Consider the following 19,026-nt stretch of genomic DNA (forward strand, 5'->3'; position numbering starts at 1 on the left):
CCATCTTCTGACTAAGCTATTTGGTCAGTTCATCCTTAAAATAGTATTAAAGATGATGCACAGCTCCTGCAATGTGCTGCTGGCATATTAAAAAGTAATCTTGAAGAAGTTGAAGTTTAACAGGGTCTTGGATTTAATGACCCCAAGAACAAGGTCAATGAGCAGATATGGGGGACAAAAAAAGACCACATTCCTATGTAGAAGATGCATTCCATAAGAATGTTTGTTTGAACTGTTTTTATACTTCTACAATTTTAGATTACTACTACTGTATTCTTACATTTCAGAATTTTTAAAAACAAATCAGTGCTTAGATTTATACAGGATCCAGTTTAGATATTTATACAGGTGACATTTGCTTTGTATTATTCATTTAGTTTCTTGATAGACAGGCAGATGCTGATTATTTTTTTTACAAGAGAGCAATTTTAACCTTTCTTCATAGGATATACAGGCTCTAAGTTTCTCTTGCAGCAATAATTAGATGATCTGCACTCGAGTCCCCATCTATGAATCTTGATTTTTATCCTCGGCTTCCATTAAAGTAACTCAGCAGCTGAGAGATGATTTCTTTAAAAATATTAATTTAGTAAAATTTGGATTTTTTTAAAAAATAAATAATCAGCAGGCATGTTCTAGCTGAGTGCAGTCAAACCTGAAAGAACTCTTTACTCCATCGCTGTCACAGTGCATGCATGTGCTTGCCATGCATCTTTTATCTGCACCCTTACAGCTCACAAATTTAGTTTGGAGCTGGAAGCTGTATCAAAAATCTTGATGGTTTGTGTAAGAAACGAATAAGGAAAAGCACAGACACCTTTAATAGCCTAATGCAGTTAGTCATTAGCCAAACCTTCCTTTGTGAGACTACCTGAAAAATGAAAGATGGAACATAGAAAATTCCTTTAAGAACTTGGAAAACAGCCTTAGGGAACATTTCCAGGGTGATCTGTGTTTCAGTGAGGACGTCTTTTTAGTATTGAGTGATGCAAGTTTTGCTGGCAAGGGCTTAAAAATTTACTCAAATAGCGATTTCAGAATAAACTCCCTGCATGGATTCTCATTTGGGAGAAAGTGTGTCCATCTGGGGTCTCCCACCAAAATAACTATTCCAAAGGAGCTGTCAGTAAATGTAAACAAGCACCAAGTAAGGACCCCAAGACTAGGCTTTAGGAGAAGCTGTTGGCAACACTTACAGAAGTAAGTTTAGATAAGGACTAGTAATTGATTCTGGTTAAGTTATTTCTGGAGCATTTTCCTGTATATACAAAGTGGTTTTCCTCTGTTACGTGTACATAGTTCACCTTTTGTTTTTATAATCCCTGTGGGGTTTTTGTACATATTTAGCCTGCAGCATTTTATGTTAGATTTTAATAAACTGTTTTGTAACTTTCCCTCACCTTGTGTCTGCTCTTTCTGGAGGAGGAGAAATGTAACCACCAGAAAACAAACACTGCTGTATAATGTTAGATGGGTCACAAACAGTCTTCAGCACAGCATACGAAAACACAGCAGGAGTTACTTGGGATAAGTATTATTCATTATATTATCATCTGACTACCAAATTCCCTCGGTACAAGATAGCATTTTGGGGCTGCAGAAACAGTTTAAACACTGTTTAACAGAACTACTCTTAAGAGCAATAAAAATAATTTTAAAATGGGCACTTTAAGTATGGAGCTAAATTTTTCAGCGAGGATATAAAAGACTTTTCAGTGAATTTCTTTTACAGAGTTTATCTTGTGATATAAACACACACCACCACAGACATACCAATCACCAACAGCTTTGTTAGTACAAGCCTAGTAGTTACTGGGGAGAGACTCGGGAGACTAGAATTGTCCTGACACTGTTCATAATTTCACAGCAAACAAGAAAAGCCTAGCATATTTATAAATTTGTCCTGACCCCATTTTCTTCACTTAAAAAGAAACAAGCATGCTCCTGGCTTCTGCAGCTCTCAGCCAGTATGGGAACATCTGAAGCAACTAAACCACCTCAATTCTATTAAGTCTATTTTTCATCTTTCTTATGCTAGGCTGCCCTTTATCTGTAGGGCCTTCTTTCCAGCTTGTCTTTAGTTTAGCAGCACATCTGCTTTTTGGCAACTGACTAATTTATGGTGGAAGTGAACAACTTAGAGTCTAAGTTGAATTGCTTCCAAAAGCAATACAGCACTGACTAAAGTAAGAAAAGCCTTGGACGTTTCTGCCTGACATAGTATGATCCCTATACAATTCTATATCTGTAGGATAGTAATGCTGTGACAATGAGTTAAGACAAAAAATAATTCTTGCATAGCAGCTTTCTAGGTGTCCCTGATGTTATCCGTCAGTCTCTTTGCCTTATCTTGAAAGCCTGATTTTTCTTTCCAGTGCACAGGTTTTTCCAGCAAAGGATAATGTCATTATTTCAGACAAAAATGTTGTGCCCTACTTGTTTAAAGAAAGCAACAACAAAACAGTTGCCTTCATACAAGTTCTCTGTGCACACTAGCACTGGCACAGCTGGCTGCCTTTGGGCCTACAGGCAGGCTTTCATGCAGCAGATCTGTTTCTCTGGGCCTGTAGGCAGGCTTTTATAAAGCATATCTGTCCAAGTGCACCTCGGTTTCCCCAGGGACAGGACAGACTCTCATCAGTCCATGCTTCTGCAAAACAGGGGGAGCTGATGGCCCTGCAGCAGCTCTTGCACAGGGAATATTCTGAGTACTCCTTGTAACAGCAGGTTTTGTAGCCACTCAAAATTGGTCCCTGTGGGTCTTCAGATGAGAGAAGCTTGGGGTAGTATGATATGCAACATCCCAAATTCTCCCTAACAATTTGAGCTCTGTAGCCTAGTGCACACTAAGGCTAGGGTTACCAGAAAGCCTGCCATCCAGCTGATGTGCTCATTTGGTACATATCTACCCAGTCACACCAAACAACTGCACAACCCCCGTACACAGCATAGTTCCAAACACACCTGTTTCACCAGCACAGTAGACCAATGCTATTCTCTGTGATGACAGACAGATGCAAAAGAGTACGTTTTGCTTCCCTGGCATTTTCTGACCTGCTGCTGGGTTTGTGGTGATGGAAAACTCATTGTAAGAGCCTTTTATCACAATTTAGGCATTATATGGCGACAGAACAGTGCATTCTACTTGTATAACGATCACTATGTTCTACAGTCCTTTGGAGCTGGTTTTTTATTTCTCATATATTTTTCATACCCTGCATAATAACTTCCTTATGAAATGATATGTTTTGATACTCTCAGTGAAATGCAGATGACACCAAGCTGGCAGGACTAGTAGATACACCAGAGGGTAGGGCTAGCTTTAGAGACACCTAGACAAATAGGAGGATTGGACTAAAAGAAATTTCATGACATTCAATAAGGACAAGCTCAAAGTGGACAATAAGCTGAATATGAACCAACAGTGTGCCCTTGTTGCAAAGAAAGCTGATGGCATACTGAGTACTCCTTGTAGTACTCCCTGAGTACTCCTGAATTAGTAGGAGTGTTCCCAGCAGCTCAAGGGAAGTAATTATTCTCCTCTATTTGGCAGTGGTCACATCTGATGTACTGTGTTCAGTTCTGGGCCCCCCACTACAGAAAGGATGTGGACAAATTGGAGAGTCCAGCAGAGGGCAATGGAAATGGTTAGGACGCTGGGGGGAATGGAGTTTATTTATAGTCTGGAGACAAGAAGACAGAGAGGAGATTTAATAGCAGCCTTCAACTACCAGAAGGATAGTTCCAAAAAAGATGGAGGCTGTTCTCAGTGATGGCAGAGGTCTCAAGTTATAGCAAGGAAAGTTTAAGTTAGATATTAGGGAAAAACCTCTCACTAGGAGGGTAGTAAAGCACTGGAACAGGTTATCCAGAGACCCTGCAGAATCTCCATCCTTGGAGGTTTTTAAGCCCTGGCTAGACTAATCCTTGGCTGGGAAGGTCCTTCTCTGAGCTGGGGGCTGGTCACTAGATGACCTTCTGAGGTTCCCTCCAACCCTAAATGTTCTATGATTCTATGAATTAAAACAGAAAAGTCTCATTCATATATAAATATGAACTTATTGAACTGCTACCTGCTCACAAATGTTCTGAAACTGCTCCTATTGCAAGACTGGCATTGGCATCTTTGTTAACAACTGGCCCATAACTTGGTGTCCAGTAGTAATGCTTTTTCAGGCCATGTGAGAGTTCTGCAAGGTATATGTGCCCATCTACTTCATATGGATCCACATCTGTACAATTTGGTTTCAAGCGTCCAGTTTTAAGTACATCTGAAAATGCCTACAATAAACAAATGCAAAGAATTAAACCAGAATATATTCTACTACCTCAATGCAGATCAGGGTAATATCGCTTGTGCTGGTGCTCAAGTTTATCACAGGTATGTATTTAATATCCTGTAGTCATCTGGCATAAGAAAGCTATTTTACAACTATTAGTTTTATAATGAAATGAGATACAGCTAATAACAAACCAGCTATACTAGTAAACTATAGGCAGCACATGAGTTGTATAACAGGGGGGATAACTGAAAAAAGTTCAGCAATGAAGAAAGTACTCACCATGCAGGTGGCCTCATCAAATTTGTTTCCCCAAATATAGATGTAGGAAAGCACTGTGTTTGTTTTCAAAGCATCTGAAAGAGCAACAAGTCCTTTTCCACTTATATTGTTGCTCACCACTGCTAACCTAATAAATAGAAATGAAGCATTAAGCAGCATTCACTATGCAGACTCCAAACTACCTAATTTCTACCTCATAACTTCAGGTACAATGATGTGAAACAAATCAGCAACATGAAGATGATTTTTTAGTCCAACTCAGTAAGTCTTATAGAATCCCAGCATTGTTTCTCAAGGCATTTCCTTGACTTGCGTGGCAAAGCTACCAACTCTATTTCCTCAGTGTAGATGACCTTTTGCCTGGTCTCTCATTTGTCTTCTCTAAAGCACAGCTCTGGTTTCCAGTCAAGTTACAGCTTTGCCCCAGGTCATATGGGGAGTGATTTTTGTTATTTCCAGAGGTACCTAAGCAGACTTCCTTAGTCTTTCTCGCCAAGACTGATGGCTTCAGGCAACACTGCTGATTGGTTCTTACATCCAGCCAAAACATGGCTTTTGAAAGACCCAACATTTACCTGGAGGAGAGATAATAAACTTTGTCCTATAAACAGGCTTCCAGATAACAGAATCTGAACCAACGGAGGCCTGGTGACATAAAGAGGGTCTGTGCAGTCATAAAGATCCTCATTTGTAGATCCTTCAGCATAACCAGTCCCTAACTCTTGCAGACAAAAACGCAACCTAGACCCAAGCTCTAGTACCAATTTTTATCAAAGAACCACTCTAGCAGCTTACTTTGCTGAGTAGATAACTGTGAAAAATGCTAGCAAACTGATTTTAGATTCAACCAGGAAAAAAGCTTGCTCAAATATCAGCAGCGGTCTGAGAGGAACTCCTCTAGCAATGGATAACACCCAGAGAAAAGGGCAAGGAAAATGGGGTGGGGGGAATTATGTACTTTACCTAGGGTTGACAGTACAGATAGGCACACTGGAGGGTTAGGAGCTTGGACAGGTATATGTGAGGGGCTAGAGGATAAAATTTCATATTTGAAATTTCCACTGTGTACTGTGGCATTTGAAAATTTGTTATGATGGGGGTAAAGGGTTTGAAAGCAAAAACAAAGCCTTTACTCAAGGTTTGTTTGAGATTTTTGTTGGACAGATGGTGAAACCTTGGGACCCAAGGTTTTTCAGGGCAAGTTTTATCATTGCTGTGAAACTCCTCCCTCATACTCTTCCCCCTGCTTGTTTCCAGCATTCCTTTTCCCAAGGGAAAGGTGATTGTTTGGCTTTTCTCCCATGGGGTAAACCAACAGTTGAGTAGCCCAGTCATCAGACTTTGAACAGCTCGCTGGGGCCAGTTTTACTCCACAGCCCTTTGGCAGTTTTGCAGCATCAGGACGTTGAGGAAATATGAATTGCGATGGAAGTAGCTATGCTGGCAAAAGACCCCAACATTTATGCTGGCATGGTAGATTAGTGTATTCCTCTTGGTGTAAACCTCACCTGAGTGGGGAGCATTCTTTAGACCAGCACTTTGTTGGCCCTGCCTAAGCCCAGGAAGAAAAGTCATGGAATATCAGTATCAGCAGCCTTTACTGCCTACTCTACACCCAATGCTAGATTTTGGAAACTGTTTGACTTCAGTTTTGATTATGAACACCTATATGATTTCCTCAGTCCTGGTATGCACTGCCACATCAGATTTTCTGATATTGCAGGTATGATCACTGGAGTCATATGTATACTAACGCTTGAAGAGTCCCATTGTACAAAGCTAAGGCTTCACTCAGATAGATAGCTCCATCATCTTCTATCCTGTTAGAATGAAGATCTAGGATTTCCAGGGTTTGGTTCCGTTTCAGCAGTTCTCCCAGAAATTTCACACCATCACGAGTTATCTTATTGCTGGAAGAGACATAAAAATGGAATACTGCAGAGAAATATGCTGTGCAATTCTACAGACCGAAAACACCTTACAAGCTGCCAAATGAACTATTCTGAAATTTACAGCTGTTGAATATAAGGTACTATACCCAATCTGATTATTAACTCAATTATTCACCTAAACTAATAAATTAAAGGGATTTCTGCTGCCCAGTTCTGTCGTGCATTTCCAGAAATCAGGTCCTACAGGTTACACTGAATTCTTCTAAATTTTGAGTTTTTAAAACTTCTGCAGAATGATCATTTCCAGCTGGCTGATTAGGACCTTCTATAAAATGCATTTTTCCCCCATTGGTGGTCCAATCACTTGGGGCTTGAAATTATCGAAAAGTAGGGCAGGAAGGGGCCTCAGGAGGCCACCTAGTCCAACCTCCTGCTCAAAGCAGGATCATCCCTGTCAAAACCACCCTAGACAAGTCTTTTGTCGAAACTGTTCTTAAAACCTCCAACAACAACCCTCACACAAAACTACCAGGCACAAAGCCCAAACATTAAAACACCCTTTAACTTGCCCTAGGTAAAGCAGGGGACAAGGACACTGTCAGTGTCCTGCTAGTGCAAAAACAGGAAGTAGATCTGAAATACTCCAAAGGGAAACCAATCTCATACCTAAGCATTTAGCGTTGAACTGCAGCATTGCCCCCAAGCCCTGACAGTGCAGTGGGGCAGAAGGGTAGGAGAAGCCTCTGGCTCTCCTTCCATGGTCCATGTAGAAGAAGCCTCTGGCTCTCTTTCCATGGCCCATGGTCTCATTGTACAGTAGGCCAGCTAGGCTGGGACAGGAGGAGGACTGTGTGCTCCTTACAAGGGTGTAGGAAAGAGCTACCCTGCCTATACAATGTGTTCCAGGAAGCAGTGCCCCTCTGTGAAACAGGTGCTTCCTGGGCAAGGCAGTTCCTCAGCACCTCTGGGGCTAACTGAATGTTGCCCATTCTCCTCCTCTGGCTTCCAGCCCAACTCTCCACCTCATACAGACAGTCAGAGACTGGTTGAGAGAGAACGGTAATAAGTGCTGAATAAATAATCCTCCTGCCTACTAGATTTGCGCTTCACTGAGCAAAGTTTTCACCAGCAATAATATGCTTGGTGTTTCTGTACCAAGAAATAGGATAGCAATCACCTACCAGCTGAGGTCAAGGTATTTCAGGCTGCAGTTTTCATACAATGCCTCACACAGTTGCTCCACACCAAAGTTCTTAATTTCATGCTTGCACAAATGCAGCTCAACAAGACAAGAGTTATTTTTCAGCATCAGAGCTATGTGAACTGTGGTATCTTCCTGAAAATACATACTCAGTTTTATTAAACCAAAATTTTAACATGGGACCTGCTCTTGGGGCCAAATTCCTCCTGAGCTATGTAAATACAACACCCCTTCCCCCCAGTCAGCTGGAGATCACAAACAGCAGCTTCATATGCAAGACAAACAAAGTGATCCTTCCACTACTCAGCACACATCAGGCCTCAGCTGGAGCAGTGTCCAGTTCTGGGCACTACATTTTAAGAAAGATATGGACCAATTGGAGACATTCCAGAAAAGGACAAAAATGATCAGAAGTCTAGAAAACAGGATGAGGAAGGATTGAAAGAATTGGCTTCATTTAGCCTAGAGAAGACTGAGCAAAGACATAACAGCTTTCAAATATGTAACAGTTTTAAGACAAGCAGTACAGGCTTAAAAGTACAAGGAGGAAGATTTAGACTAACAAGGACAAAAAGCTTTCTAGCTGCAAAGACAGTTAAGCACTGAAAAAGATGGCCTAGCGTAGCTGGAGAATTTCCATCACTGGGCATTGTAAAGAACTGATCCTGCCTTTGGGTGGGGGATGAACTAGATGACCTCCTGAGGTCCCTTCCAGCCCAATTTTTTTTTAATGATTCTGTAACAAAAACCAGAATCAAACCCAATGATTCTCATCACCTCATCTCAGCATTAGCCTATTACAACATGTAAGGTCTCCCAGAAATCTACTCCCTGATACAGCACACAGTACTTACGAGGGCAGGCAGCTAAACTGTAGAAATACGGTCTTGGCTAGGCAGACATTGCAAAGTTTAAAATGGAAAAAAGTGCAAACCCCTGCAAAGATCCACTTACTATATAAGAAGTTATTAGCAGTTTATTTTGTACCTATACCAACCAAACCATTATAAATAAATGAATATCTAGCAGAGGTGAGAGCATGGACCTACAATGTACCACAAGATACATCAGGAATCATGGCCATCAACTGCTCTGTAAGAGTTGCTCATCTGCATGCTCTTATCCTGTGCTAGACCAAGGTAACTTAACTCTCCTTCACTGAGGAATAAACTGCCATTATTTAGCTTCTACATACCACGGGGTCACAGTGTGCACATGAGCACTTACTGATGTGCAGTACAGTTCCACCTTCTTTTAGCCCATGGTAATTGCTTACATGTCCAACTGCTAAATCCGTTTAAAAAAAAAAAAAATCACACTTTTAGTTAAGCTGGAGCAACTCTGGGTACACATTTTAGGCACAAGTGGAAAAACAATGCAAACAAACTGCAAACATTAATATAAACAGGGCCCACATTCTCCTCCTGGTGTCCGTAAATCCATCCATATTGGTTTTATTCATGTAACTATTTCATTGTACTGATACTGTGGTATGCACACTTACCTCTTGGCTATACAGTATAGGACGGCTTAGGTTGACCGCTTTGATAGCTTTGTTTTGATTTAGGACTGTTGCCATTGCCACTAGACTCTGTGTACCCTGAAAATAAAAAGAAAGAAACTCTACAGAGAAACCTGTGCAACATGCAAGTCAAACTACATACTACCTCCTTAGGAAGCATTTTCAGAAGGTCATGAACTCTAACTCAAAAGGGGTTAGAAAGGCTACTATTTTTGGTCCCATGTATCTTAGAGATATTCAGGCCATCTTCCTCAGCATTACTGAAACAGATGTGTACTTCTTTCCAGTATTACCACTGATAGTCATCCCAAAAAGGCCTTTAACTCAGCAGAACTGAATCAACTAGAACTAATGACTAAAATACACATTAAAAATGCCTTAATTTGAAAAATTAGACAGTAAATGGCTAAATCAAAAGGTAAGAATAACACATCAAAAACTGATATGTGCCCATATATTTGACCATGTAGTTCTGGTTTTCACAATCTATGAAAAATCTTACTGTACTAGGAAATGTTCTGTGGTGTATTTGATAAGTCTTGGCAATAAGAACTCACCACAGCAAACAGTCTGCTAATAATTAAGTTTACACAAAGTGGGTGTCACCCTCCCAGTGTGGGAATTGGTGAAGTTCTACTCTAGGTGCCAAATATGGCCTTTTATTGCCTCCTCTCATTCCCATCTTCCTCTCTGTAAAATATTCTGATTTGGCAAAGAAATACTAATGAATGGCAAGTCTGTTCTTATGGTCTAATACAACAAAATCCTTTAAATTGATTTCAGTTGCGCATAAAAGTAAACTTAAGAGCCTCTCTCCATGAGAGACTGTTCAGAAATCCCTCTTCATTTTATACGCACCCCCCATCTTAACCCAAATTAATTTTCAAGTGTAGACAAGCCTGCTGTAGTTTCACACAGGGGTTTTACCTGTGCTGACATCTCACATATATGGCCCATGCAACTTTCACCCTTTGAAGAGGCATTTTTGAAAGCCTGCAGCTCTAGAAGGTTTAAGTGTTATGTATCTAGCATTCACTGGAGCAGAGACTGGGACTGAATGCTGTGAGTTAGTGCTGAATCATGCTCACCCTCTCTCTAGCTCAATTAATATTTAACTATTCCAAGAAAAAGTGGAGCAGGTTCCGGAGGAAGCTGGAGAACTCGCAATCCCATAACAACTTTTGATGAGAAAACATTAGAGGATACAGCTTACTTCATGAGGGTTGTGAATCCTGATTGGACAAGACAGCCTCTGCAACCCACAGTAAGGTTTCTAATGTCGAGAGACATAGGGTTCGAAATAGAGCAAAAGCTCTGTTATCCGGCACCCATGGGGAAGGGGGGGGTACCAGACAACCAAATATGCCAGTTACCTGAAAGGCATCTTTGACTGGTCGGGCTGCCACCCCCTCCTGCCACGTCTGGCATGCCAGGCTTTCACTCCCTGGCGTCACTGTGCCAGGCAACAGGCAGAGGGGCTCCACACGGGCTGCTTTGCCCTAGGCCATGGCAAAGTGGGACTCGGTGAAACTGGAAGTGGGACTTCCGGTTTCGCTTTTGCCATGTCAACCGGCATGCCAGTTAATAGTTAATAAAGTGCCAGGTAACACGGCTTTTACTGTACATCTTCTCAGTGCTTTCTACTGGCTAGGCTTGGCAGTTCCCTGCTTTGAGTGCTGGTTTTTGAGGATTCAGCTCCAGGTGCCTAATTCCTCCACGCGCTGAATAAGAAGCTTAGGTACTTAACTCAGAGAGGTGACAGGGAACTGAAACTTGGGTACTGTCAGGTATGGGAGTCAAAGGAACCCTAAGGAAATAGAGTTCTTTCATTTCCATGAACTAGATGAGATGTAGATACTATAATGAATTATAAAAACTAAATCTCACAAAAGATTAGCAGACACAGTCTAACTCCTCTCATAACTACCTGGAAAAAAGAACTGACAGAAGCTGTAAGGTACTACAGCATAGTCCCTGATATATACTCTGCGGCAGTGGTTTTCAACCTTTGTAGACTCAAGGCACCCCTCTTGTTAGCTCTTAGTTTTCAATTAATGTTTGCCTCGGGAAAGATAATAAAACAATTTTTCTGTTGCAAAGAACTCAGAAAGACCACAACAGGTCAAAACGTTTTTAACACTATGGATTCCTATTTGAAATCTCTGGGTTTATCTTGTGAACCATGTTTGCACAACTGTGAAAGTGCTAATGTTGGGGGCACCCTTGAAAGGATCTCAAGGCACCTCAGGGGGCCAAAGACCCCAGTAAAGAATCACTGCTCTATGATCTATGCAGTGTGCCCTGCTAAATGCAACTGGCTGATTGTAACAATACTTTATGATGCCAAGATAACAAGGCAATAGATAATTCTTCCATTAATTAAACACTATTTCACCATTGTAATAATATCTTTGAAAGAACACAAGTTTGATGGTGATGTTGAAAATCTTACTTTACTCACCAGATCACAGTCTCCAAGATCTAACTTCTCTAAGGTAGAATTGACTTGCAGCATTGAAGCAAAGTACATTCCACCTTTGTTTCTGATTTTGTTGCCCGTCATTCTCAGATATAGGAGTGCTTCATTCCTCTAGGCAAGAAAATTAAAAGGACTGGACAAGGCAGCTCTACTTTTTACCTGGGATTCATGAATAGATGCCACTTTCTGCAAGGAAGAGTTCTAATGGATTACGCTAGCTAAACAGCTGGCTGGATCTTTCCTGAGAGCACTCCAAAGTATAAGAATTTGGAGCGTAGGAAAATTCTAAATTATTTAAGGGTCTCTACGTTTCCAGTGTAAACTCCTAATTTCCATAGGTATATTAAACCCCAGGCTGGCAATTAAGTCTAAGCTGAGAGCCCAATTGACACAAATGATAAACAATTGCAAGCAGAGGTGCGCTGATACATTGGTCCGATATCGGATCAGCACTGATATTAAGAAAATTGATTATATTGGAAATAGGCCTGATGTGGCCGATAATTTGACCGATAAATGCCCGTTCATGTGTGCAGCCATAGCGCAGCATGCAGGCAGCGAGAAGCACAGCCTGGCAGCTTGGACAGCTGCATGCAGCTGGTAAGTCTGTCGTGGTAGAAAGGAGGGGGAGAGGGAAGAAGCATGGGGGGGCAAATCAAGGCCTCCATGGTGAGGGAGGGAGTGGGGCAGAGGCTGGGGCAGGCACCGCCCAGGGCAGGCACTCCCCAGCAAGGGCAGGGCACGGGACGGAGCAGCAGCTCATCCAGGAGCTGTGGGGTAGCGGGGGCAGCTTCTGCCACTGCACGCACCTGGGGGCTGCGCTCAGGACAGGCAGCAGCGCTAGAAACGGGCTACAAGGAGGCTATGGCAAAATCTGGGATGGCTGCGCCCCCCCCATAACCCCACTCCCAGCACTACCACTCACCCATCCCAAATGCAGCTCCAGCCCAACAGTTCTCCACCCCACCTCTCCCCCCAACATGCCAGGAAGAGCCCAGCACAGCCCTGGCCACATCTGCAGTCTCCCCCACCCCCTCACGCAGATCTGGGGGCACACACCCCTCCCATGCCCTCCCGGGGTGCGGGCAGCGGTGGGAGCCACCCCTCCGGACAAGCCACGGTTCCATCCAGCGCCCTGCCCCAGCCGGGCAGCACCTGCCCTAGCCCTATTCCTTCCCTTACCGCAGGGACCTTGGTCTGCCACCCCACACCCTTTCCTTCCCCCCTTCCTTTTACCACAACAGAGTTATCAGCTGCACGCAGCTGTATTGGAAATCAGATCAGTATCGGCCAATATGCCTTTTTAAAAATCGGTTATTAGTATCGGCCCCCAAAATCTCTAGTGGTGCACCCCTAATTACAACTGTATACAAATTGGGTGCTTTAGTTTTAAGCACAAAAACAAAAAGTGCATCAAAAACAAAATAAACCTTATATTACTTATGCATTACTGTACTAGAACTGCACAGTTCTATTTAGGTCATTTGGATCAATTCTTTCCAGAAGTCTCCAATACTATTCACGATGAGGCACAAAGAACTCGACTCCGGTTGGGCTAGTATGGCAGCAAGTGCGTTGGGCAGGGAAGGAAAAAACCTGTAAGTCAGTGAGCACACTCCAGATTAGAAAGCTGGAGCTAATGGTGGACCAGTTGCACATCAGAGATAAGGATGACTCCTTTTTTAAGAGCCAAATCATTTTTGGAATATTAAATCCTGTCTAATTGACACCCTGGGTACACTGAAGAGGTACAGGAAACAAAGGAGTTTCCCTACATTTCTAGCTTTTTGCCTAGAAACACCTCCTCCATAGAAGTCTGACACTTAGACAGGTTCAGGGGCAAGAAGGAACAGATTTATGGTGCATCAGCACTGAGCTTTGTGATTTCAGCAGGAAGGAAATTTGATAAGAACTTTAATGCCGTGTACTCTTTACTCTTTAAGTGCAGAATTATCGGTACTCCCCTAACAAAATCCACTGGGTTGTCCATGGATGGTGTCCTTATCACCTGATGAAGGATGTTAGGGAATCAATTGGTTAACTGGTCAGTAATAAATTGATATGCAGCAATCCAGAGGCAAACTGTTCCAGAACTGATTTAAGTCAATTAACTGATCCTTATCTCTCACAACATCTGTTATCTCACACATTTGTGCCAACATGTAACATTTTTTTATTGAGAAAATTGGAATCTACAGTTCACTCATAGACCCTTTATGACATGATTAGACACAGGCCCATAGGATTACTTATTTGCAGATCATTAAAATCTTTGCAGGATGGGGATCTTTGATGCCAAATTAAGTCTGATCCCAAATCCTGTGGACAAAAACTTCTTGTCAACTTCCTTGGCCACTTCAGCATCAGCAAGATCAAGCCTATTTACAGAGCACAAGTTTGGGGTTTTTTTCATTCCTCAGTGCCCTTGTAATCACTCAGAACGGAGAGGTGGTAAGCCATGTTAGTCTGAAGTCAGGCAGAAAGTAGAGCAGTGTGGCACCTTAAAGAATAACTGATTCAGAGAGGCATAAGCTTCTGTAGGCAACAGCCTGCTTCATCAGCCTCTCCAAAGCAGTGATGCACCCTCATTTCAGGGATTTGGTGTGGACAGACCTGAAGTGAACAGGACATGCTTCTCAACAGCAATCCCAGGCTTCTCTCAGTGAAGCACCATAGACATGCCCTTAGTGTTGTCTAGCAGAAAATACAATAGCAAGCCAGATGCTGTTGCAAAGCTGCTGCCTTCACAGAGTACTTACATGTAGTGCCTTGGCTATCAGCTCTGCTCCACTGGTACCAATCTCATTAAACATTAGATTGAGATAGCGCAGGGATGAATTTTCCTAGAAGCAAACAAGAAGAAAAAACTGAACACAAAAATTCATTTTGCACACCTTTTCTCATGAGCTGTGCACGGCCTGGTCTGCAAATGCTAACAGGCCCTGTAGAGCAGCAGCAAAATGCCTAGTTTTTGGTTCCTGACTTACACTTACGTGCGAGTTAGGCACCAATCTGCTCAGCACTGTGAAGATTAGAAGTTCTGGGCATGCATAAAAGCAGATCTTTAGGTGTCTAGTGAACTTTACTGGCAAGAACTTAGGTGCCTAGGAACCACCAGGGTTAAGCAGAAATGGAGCAAGGCTCTGAGGATCAGTGTTCTGCACTTGGGTACTTGGAGTGACAGTTAAATAACACTTAGGCACCTAACTTTTTTGTGAATCTAGATAATAGTTGCTTAATTCAGGGCCATGAATTCCACTAGATGGCAAGATGATGCACTACTCAGCACTGCAATGCCCAAGTCCTTTTGCAGACCTAATTCTAAGGCTACAAACTGTCTTTGTCCATTTCTATTAGCCTTTCCTCATGATGCATGATATGTTACCACAATATTGTACAAGTGCCCTTTTTTAAATCTGTACTTTATAAACCAGACACAGAGACAACCTTGTATTCTAGTTTGATTGAGCTGAATATGAACAAACGAGGACTTCTGACAAAACACTGCATTCTGTTGCTGATTCACTGCAGGTAAGTATTACCATAGCCCAGGGGTAGGTAATTCTTTAGGCTGGAGGGCCACCTAATGAGTTTTGGGGAGCTGTTGAGGTCCAGGGGGAGAGGTAAAGTGGGCAAGGTAAGGAGATGCTAATTGATTGTATTCGGCCCACTGTCCGCTGCTGGGAGCCTGAGGAGGGAGGGCTGCGCCCCATGCAGCTCCACTTAGTTGCAGCCAGGACAAGGCTGGGTAGTACAGACTTCTCTGCCCTCCCCACATCCATTCCTCCCCAGCCTGGTTTCCTGTTGATGCTGTGTAGTCCTGGCACTGTGGCCGCCAGCAGATGGGCCTGCACAGGATGGGGTGCGATACAGTGTGCCAGGTAGCCATCCTGCACACCTGTCTGCTGCAATGAGCTGCTGCCACTGTGCCACACCAGGAAATTCAGGCACAGCTGCCCCAGGCTGAGTCCCCGCTGCAGTCAGCATGGACTCATCTCCTAGTGGCACTGTGACAGCAGCGACTTATTATGGTAGGCTGGGGGGATGGCTACTTGGCATGCTGCATTGTACTCTGTCCATGCAGACCTGTCTGCCATTGTGCCAGGCCTGCACAGCGCCAACAAGAAGTTGGGCAGGGGACAGCAGGGAGGGCAGAAGAATCTGCATGCTGCGCAGTCCTGCCCTGGCCAAGGCAGTGACAAACACATCCCTCCCTCCTCAGGCTCCTGGCAGTAGCCAGTGGGCCAGACAGGATCAACTCACAGGCCAGGCAGGGCTCATGGAATGTGTTTTGCCCACCCACGCCATAGCCAATGAAACCACAAACTTTAGGGAAGTCAAGTTTAATTTTGGTATACAGTAAAATACCTGAAGCAGTTTTGCAATATGCTTTGCTCCAACATCAGTTAATACATTATATCTAAGGTCTAGCCCTGAAAGACAAAAAATACAGGAACAAATGTGACCATCTAATAATACTTATCAATATCTGCTTAATCTCCAGATGAAAAGAATGAACAACAAACCACAGCTGAAAAACTGTTCCTTGTTTCAAACTTAGAATACTAAAGATGTATTTCAGTATGACAAAGCAAACCTGTGATAAAGATGTTCTTGGGTAAGATGCAGACAAGCACATAAAGATCTTCATCTGTAATTTTCTGTACAGGCACTAAGCGGTTATTTCCAGCTATTTTTAATGTGAACCCTTTTGTCAATCTGTAATAATGCAGAAATACAACAGAAGAAAGAGAAAACTCCTTAGTTTTATACATATGAAGAAAGAGAGATCTAATGGTGTCTGCTGTTATTTTTTGAGATTGTGAAATCTGGATCACTTGGTAGGCAATGCTAATTCCTGGCTGTCCATTGTGGTAGTCAGGACACACTGTATTGCCACAAGGCCATAGTGAGTTTGGCATAAAGCATGATCATTCTGGAAGGATCTTTCCATCCATTCATTCCATTATTTTTAGTCCCTTTCCTTTGCTTCCTCCATCCCCGCAATAACTGAGGGGAACAAAACCAATTCTCTCTTTCCATTTGCTCTCATGTGCCCTCAGGATTGCTACCTATAACAAGGTGGACATTCTGTCTAAAGGTAACTGTGTCATGCCTGGTCACATCCTTAGAGAAAGCCCAAGAACGGGCCATAGTTTGGTGGTTAATTCAGCACCAGGCTTGAAAGACAACTCAGAGAAGTGCTACCAGCTGACAGCTAATTAGGTGCAGCTGATCCTGTTTAGATGCATTCTCTGGCAAGGGAGAAAGAGAAAAAGTAGTTTGTGCTGACCAGAAGCTAGGGTAGCCTGCTCTACAGGAAACAGAGACATTACCCTATCTGTGTTGCACTTCTTGACTTTACTGCTTGTAAAGCTGTCTGGCAAGAATATACTGCTAGAGGCTTTTGCCAAGCTGATGTCAATATGAGTTAAACCAGAACCCCTGCAATAATAGGAGGGGTTGATTTATGTTTAAATCATAGACTCCAGTGAAATTTCTCATCATTCCATTCCTGGTCCTGTTACAAAGCCCAAGGCTTTCAGAAGCATTTGAAATATGCTCTTTGTTACTTCCTTACATTATATTGTCTTTATCAGCTTCTCGAAGCATATGTGCAATGAAAGGGTTTTCAGGCTGGTTTGATTCTTGGCAGACCTGCAAATACTGTTTGCAGAGACCTTGAAGAGTTGACATGACTGCTGGAAAATAAAGAGAGTTTACTAGATGCTGCATTTCTGTTCTGCCTTTGTATTACCCTAGTGCCTAAAAGCCTTACTTGTGAACCAGCTTCTCATTGTACCAGGTGCTGTACAAATACAGATGACCATACAGAGCACAAGGAAACAACAGGACATGTTTTATGCATTTCTAATGTGCCCATAAGAATGATTCTGTGGCAAGCCCAGCTTCTGTATCTCATTCATTATTTGCTCATTAAAAGGAAGAAATTCCTCCTGCAATTTAAGCTGAATCAGTGGCTGGTGGTAGACCTCCAAAAGAGATATGCAATTTGGTTATTAGGGAAGGTCTGATAAACTGGCTAAGAGGACGAATGAGTTTTGGACTCAGCCTTATCTCTATTGACAGCTTCAAAATTTTAAAGCCTCAGCTTATTTGTCTTTTTCCCAAGCACCAATAGTTCAAGCTATGACTCTGTTCAGTGAAGACTCAGTAAAGTTGGGGATGTTTCAGAGATAATCAGAGTTCTCTCTCATTTAGGACTATGAACATAAGGAATAGCACTTTGAAATGGATCCAAAATTTGCATGGCATCTAATGCAAAGAGCCATAGAATAGCAACAGAATGTGTCCTATTGTCCATTTATACTACTTAAAAGGCAGACAATCTATTGTGCGCCATACCATACCATTAGCTGCAGTTTCAGACTGGTCTTTCTTGTTAATCCCCCGTTAAAAAGTGTCTGCAGTAAGTCAGTTTGGAAGATCCAAATGCATGAATCCCTGTGGGCAGACCATAATAAAGGAAGTGTGCAGCCATGTAGATATCAATAGGTGGAAAATGCATTTCAGGCAATTACTGATATTTGATTCAGAACCTGAACAAGATCCAAGTCTACAAACCATCTTGAGGACGGACAGACATTCTGACCTCAAAATGACCCCCCTCCCTCAGAAATATCCTCATCTTACTTCTACCAGGCATGATGCTGAGCTGTGAACTCTAGATGCACATAATCAGCTAGCAGAACTCAACTCTCAAAAGTAACCATAAGTCTCTTAACAAAAAAGTAACAGAGCAATTCTGGCCCCAGGGGCTGAGGTTAGGTCCAGGAGGTTCAACAGCCAACAAGGTGGTGGAAGCAGGGCTGATCTTACCTCCACCGTTTAACAAGAGAAATAAAGAACATTGTGGTAGATGCCCTCTTGGCTTGGCACTGGCAATTAAGGCATGTGACTGGAGCCACATAGGTAAAAAGTGTATTCATGCCTCTCTCATGGACTTTGAAGTCAAATTCTGTCTTGGCAAACGCACATGACTCCTCAGCATTCACCCCAGGCAGGCCATGTCTTCATTAAGGGGGAAAAACAAGGCATGCTCATGCCTAGGGATAAAAGCAGGGGGGCCCAGCAGTGCAGTCACCCTCATTGCAACCCTTTGATTCCTGCTCCACCCAAAATTTAAAACCAACTGCCTGGCCACAGCTGCAGCATTTCTAGCCAGGCAGGGCTGAGGAAGCCACGGGGCTCACTGCAATCTACTGGATCCCTTTGAAACCCTTCGCTCCACAGGTGTCAATGGCCTTCTGTAAAAGCCTTGACACTACACCGAGTCAGCCACCTTCCTGCGGCCATCCTGTTGTTCCCCTCACAGCCAGGCCTCCTGCTTCTCACCCCAGCTACAAACA

General features: G+C 42.9%; 1 protein-coding gene and 1 long non-coding RNA gene across 4 annotated transcripts; one reads left to right on the forward strand and one right to left on the reverse strand.

Annotated features, from left to right (window-relative positions):
* Window positions 1-1,740: 1,740 nt before the first annotated feature.
* Window positions 1,741-11,427, forward strand: LOC109308418. The gene is made up of 3 exons (XR_002100610.1): window positions 1,741-2,552; window positions 10,186-10,193; window positions 11,417-11,427. It is a non-coding gene; the product is annotated as an uncharacterized LOC109308418 (long non-coding RNA).
* On the reverse strand, window positions 4,040-18,784 carry LRRC34 (leucine rich repeat containing 34). Of its 3 annotated transcripts, none has more exons than XM_019532707.1 (11): window positions 18,028-18,783; window positions 17,238-17,355; window positions 16,254-16,375; window positions 16,025-16,089; window positions 14,416-14,499; window positions 11,639-11,767; window positions 9,160-9,255; window positions 7,636-7,790; window positions 6,317-6,472; window positions 4,563-4,689; window positions 4,040-4,281 (listed from the first exon to the last, which is right to left on the reverse strand). In XM_019532707.1, the coding sequence occupies exons 2-11, from the start codon at window positions 17,351-17,353 to the stop codon at window positions 4,078-4,080; spliced, it is 1,254 nt and encodes a 417-aa protein (XP_019388252.1). In that variant the 5' UTR covers window positions 17,354-17,355; window positions 18,028-18,783; the 3' UTR covers window positions 4,040-4,077. The 3 variants fall into 3 exon arrangements, with proteins under 3 accessions (XP_019388252.1, XP_019388251.1, XP_019388254.1); XM_019532706.1 differs by having other exon boundaries at window positions 17,238-17,358; XM_019532709.1 differs by lacking the exon at window positions 11,639-11,767 and having other exon boundaries at window positions 17,238-17,358; window positions 18,028-18,784.
* Between the last annotated feature and the right edge of the window lie 242 nt (window positions 18,785-19,026).

This window comes from Crocodylus porosus, unplaced genomic scaffold, assembly GCF_001723895.1.
Source record: "Crocodylus porosus isolate Cpor-Errol unplaced genomic scaffold, CroPor_comp1, whole genome shotgun sequence".
Taxonomy (NCBI): Eukaryota; Metazoa; Chordata; order Crocodylia; family Crocodylidae; genus Crocodylus; species Crocodylus porosus.

Bases quoted from the DNA above. Each gene is read 5' to 3' on its own strand.
- LRRC34 (XM_019532707.1), bottom strand. From the start codon at position 17,353: ATGTCAACTCTTCAAGGTCTCTGCAAACAGTATTTGCAGGTCTGCCAA. The intron at 16,090-16,253 runs GTTTGCTTTGTC...TTTGTCTTTCAG, and splicing joins CAAGAACATCTTTATCACAG to GGCTAGACCTTAGATATAAT. The intron at 4,690-6,316 runs GTTAGTATACAT...TCTATTTATTAG, and splicing joins TACAATGGGACTCTTCAAGC to GTTAGCAGTGGTGAGCAACA.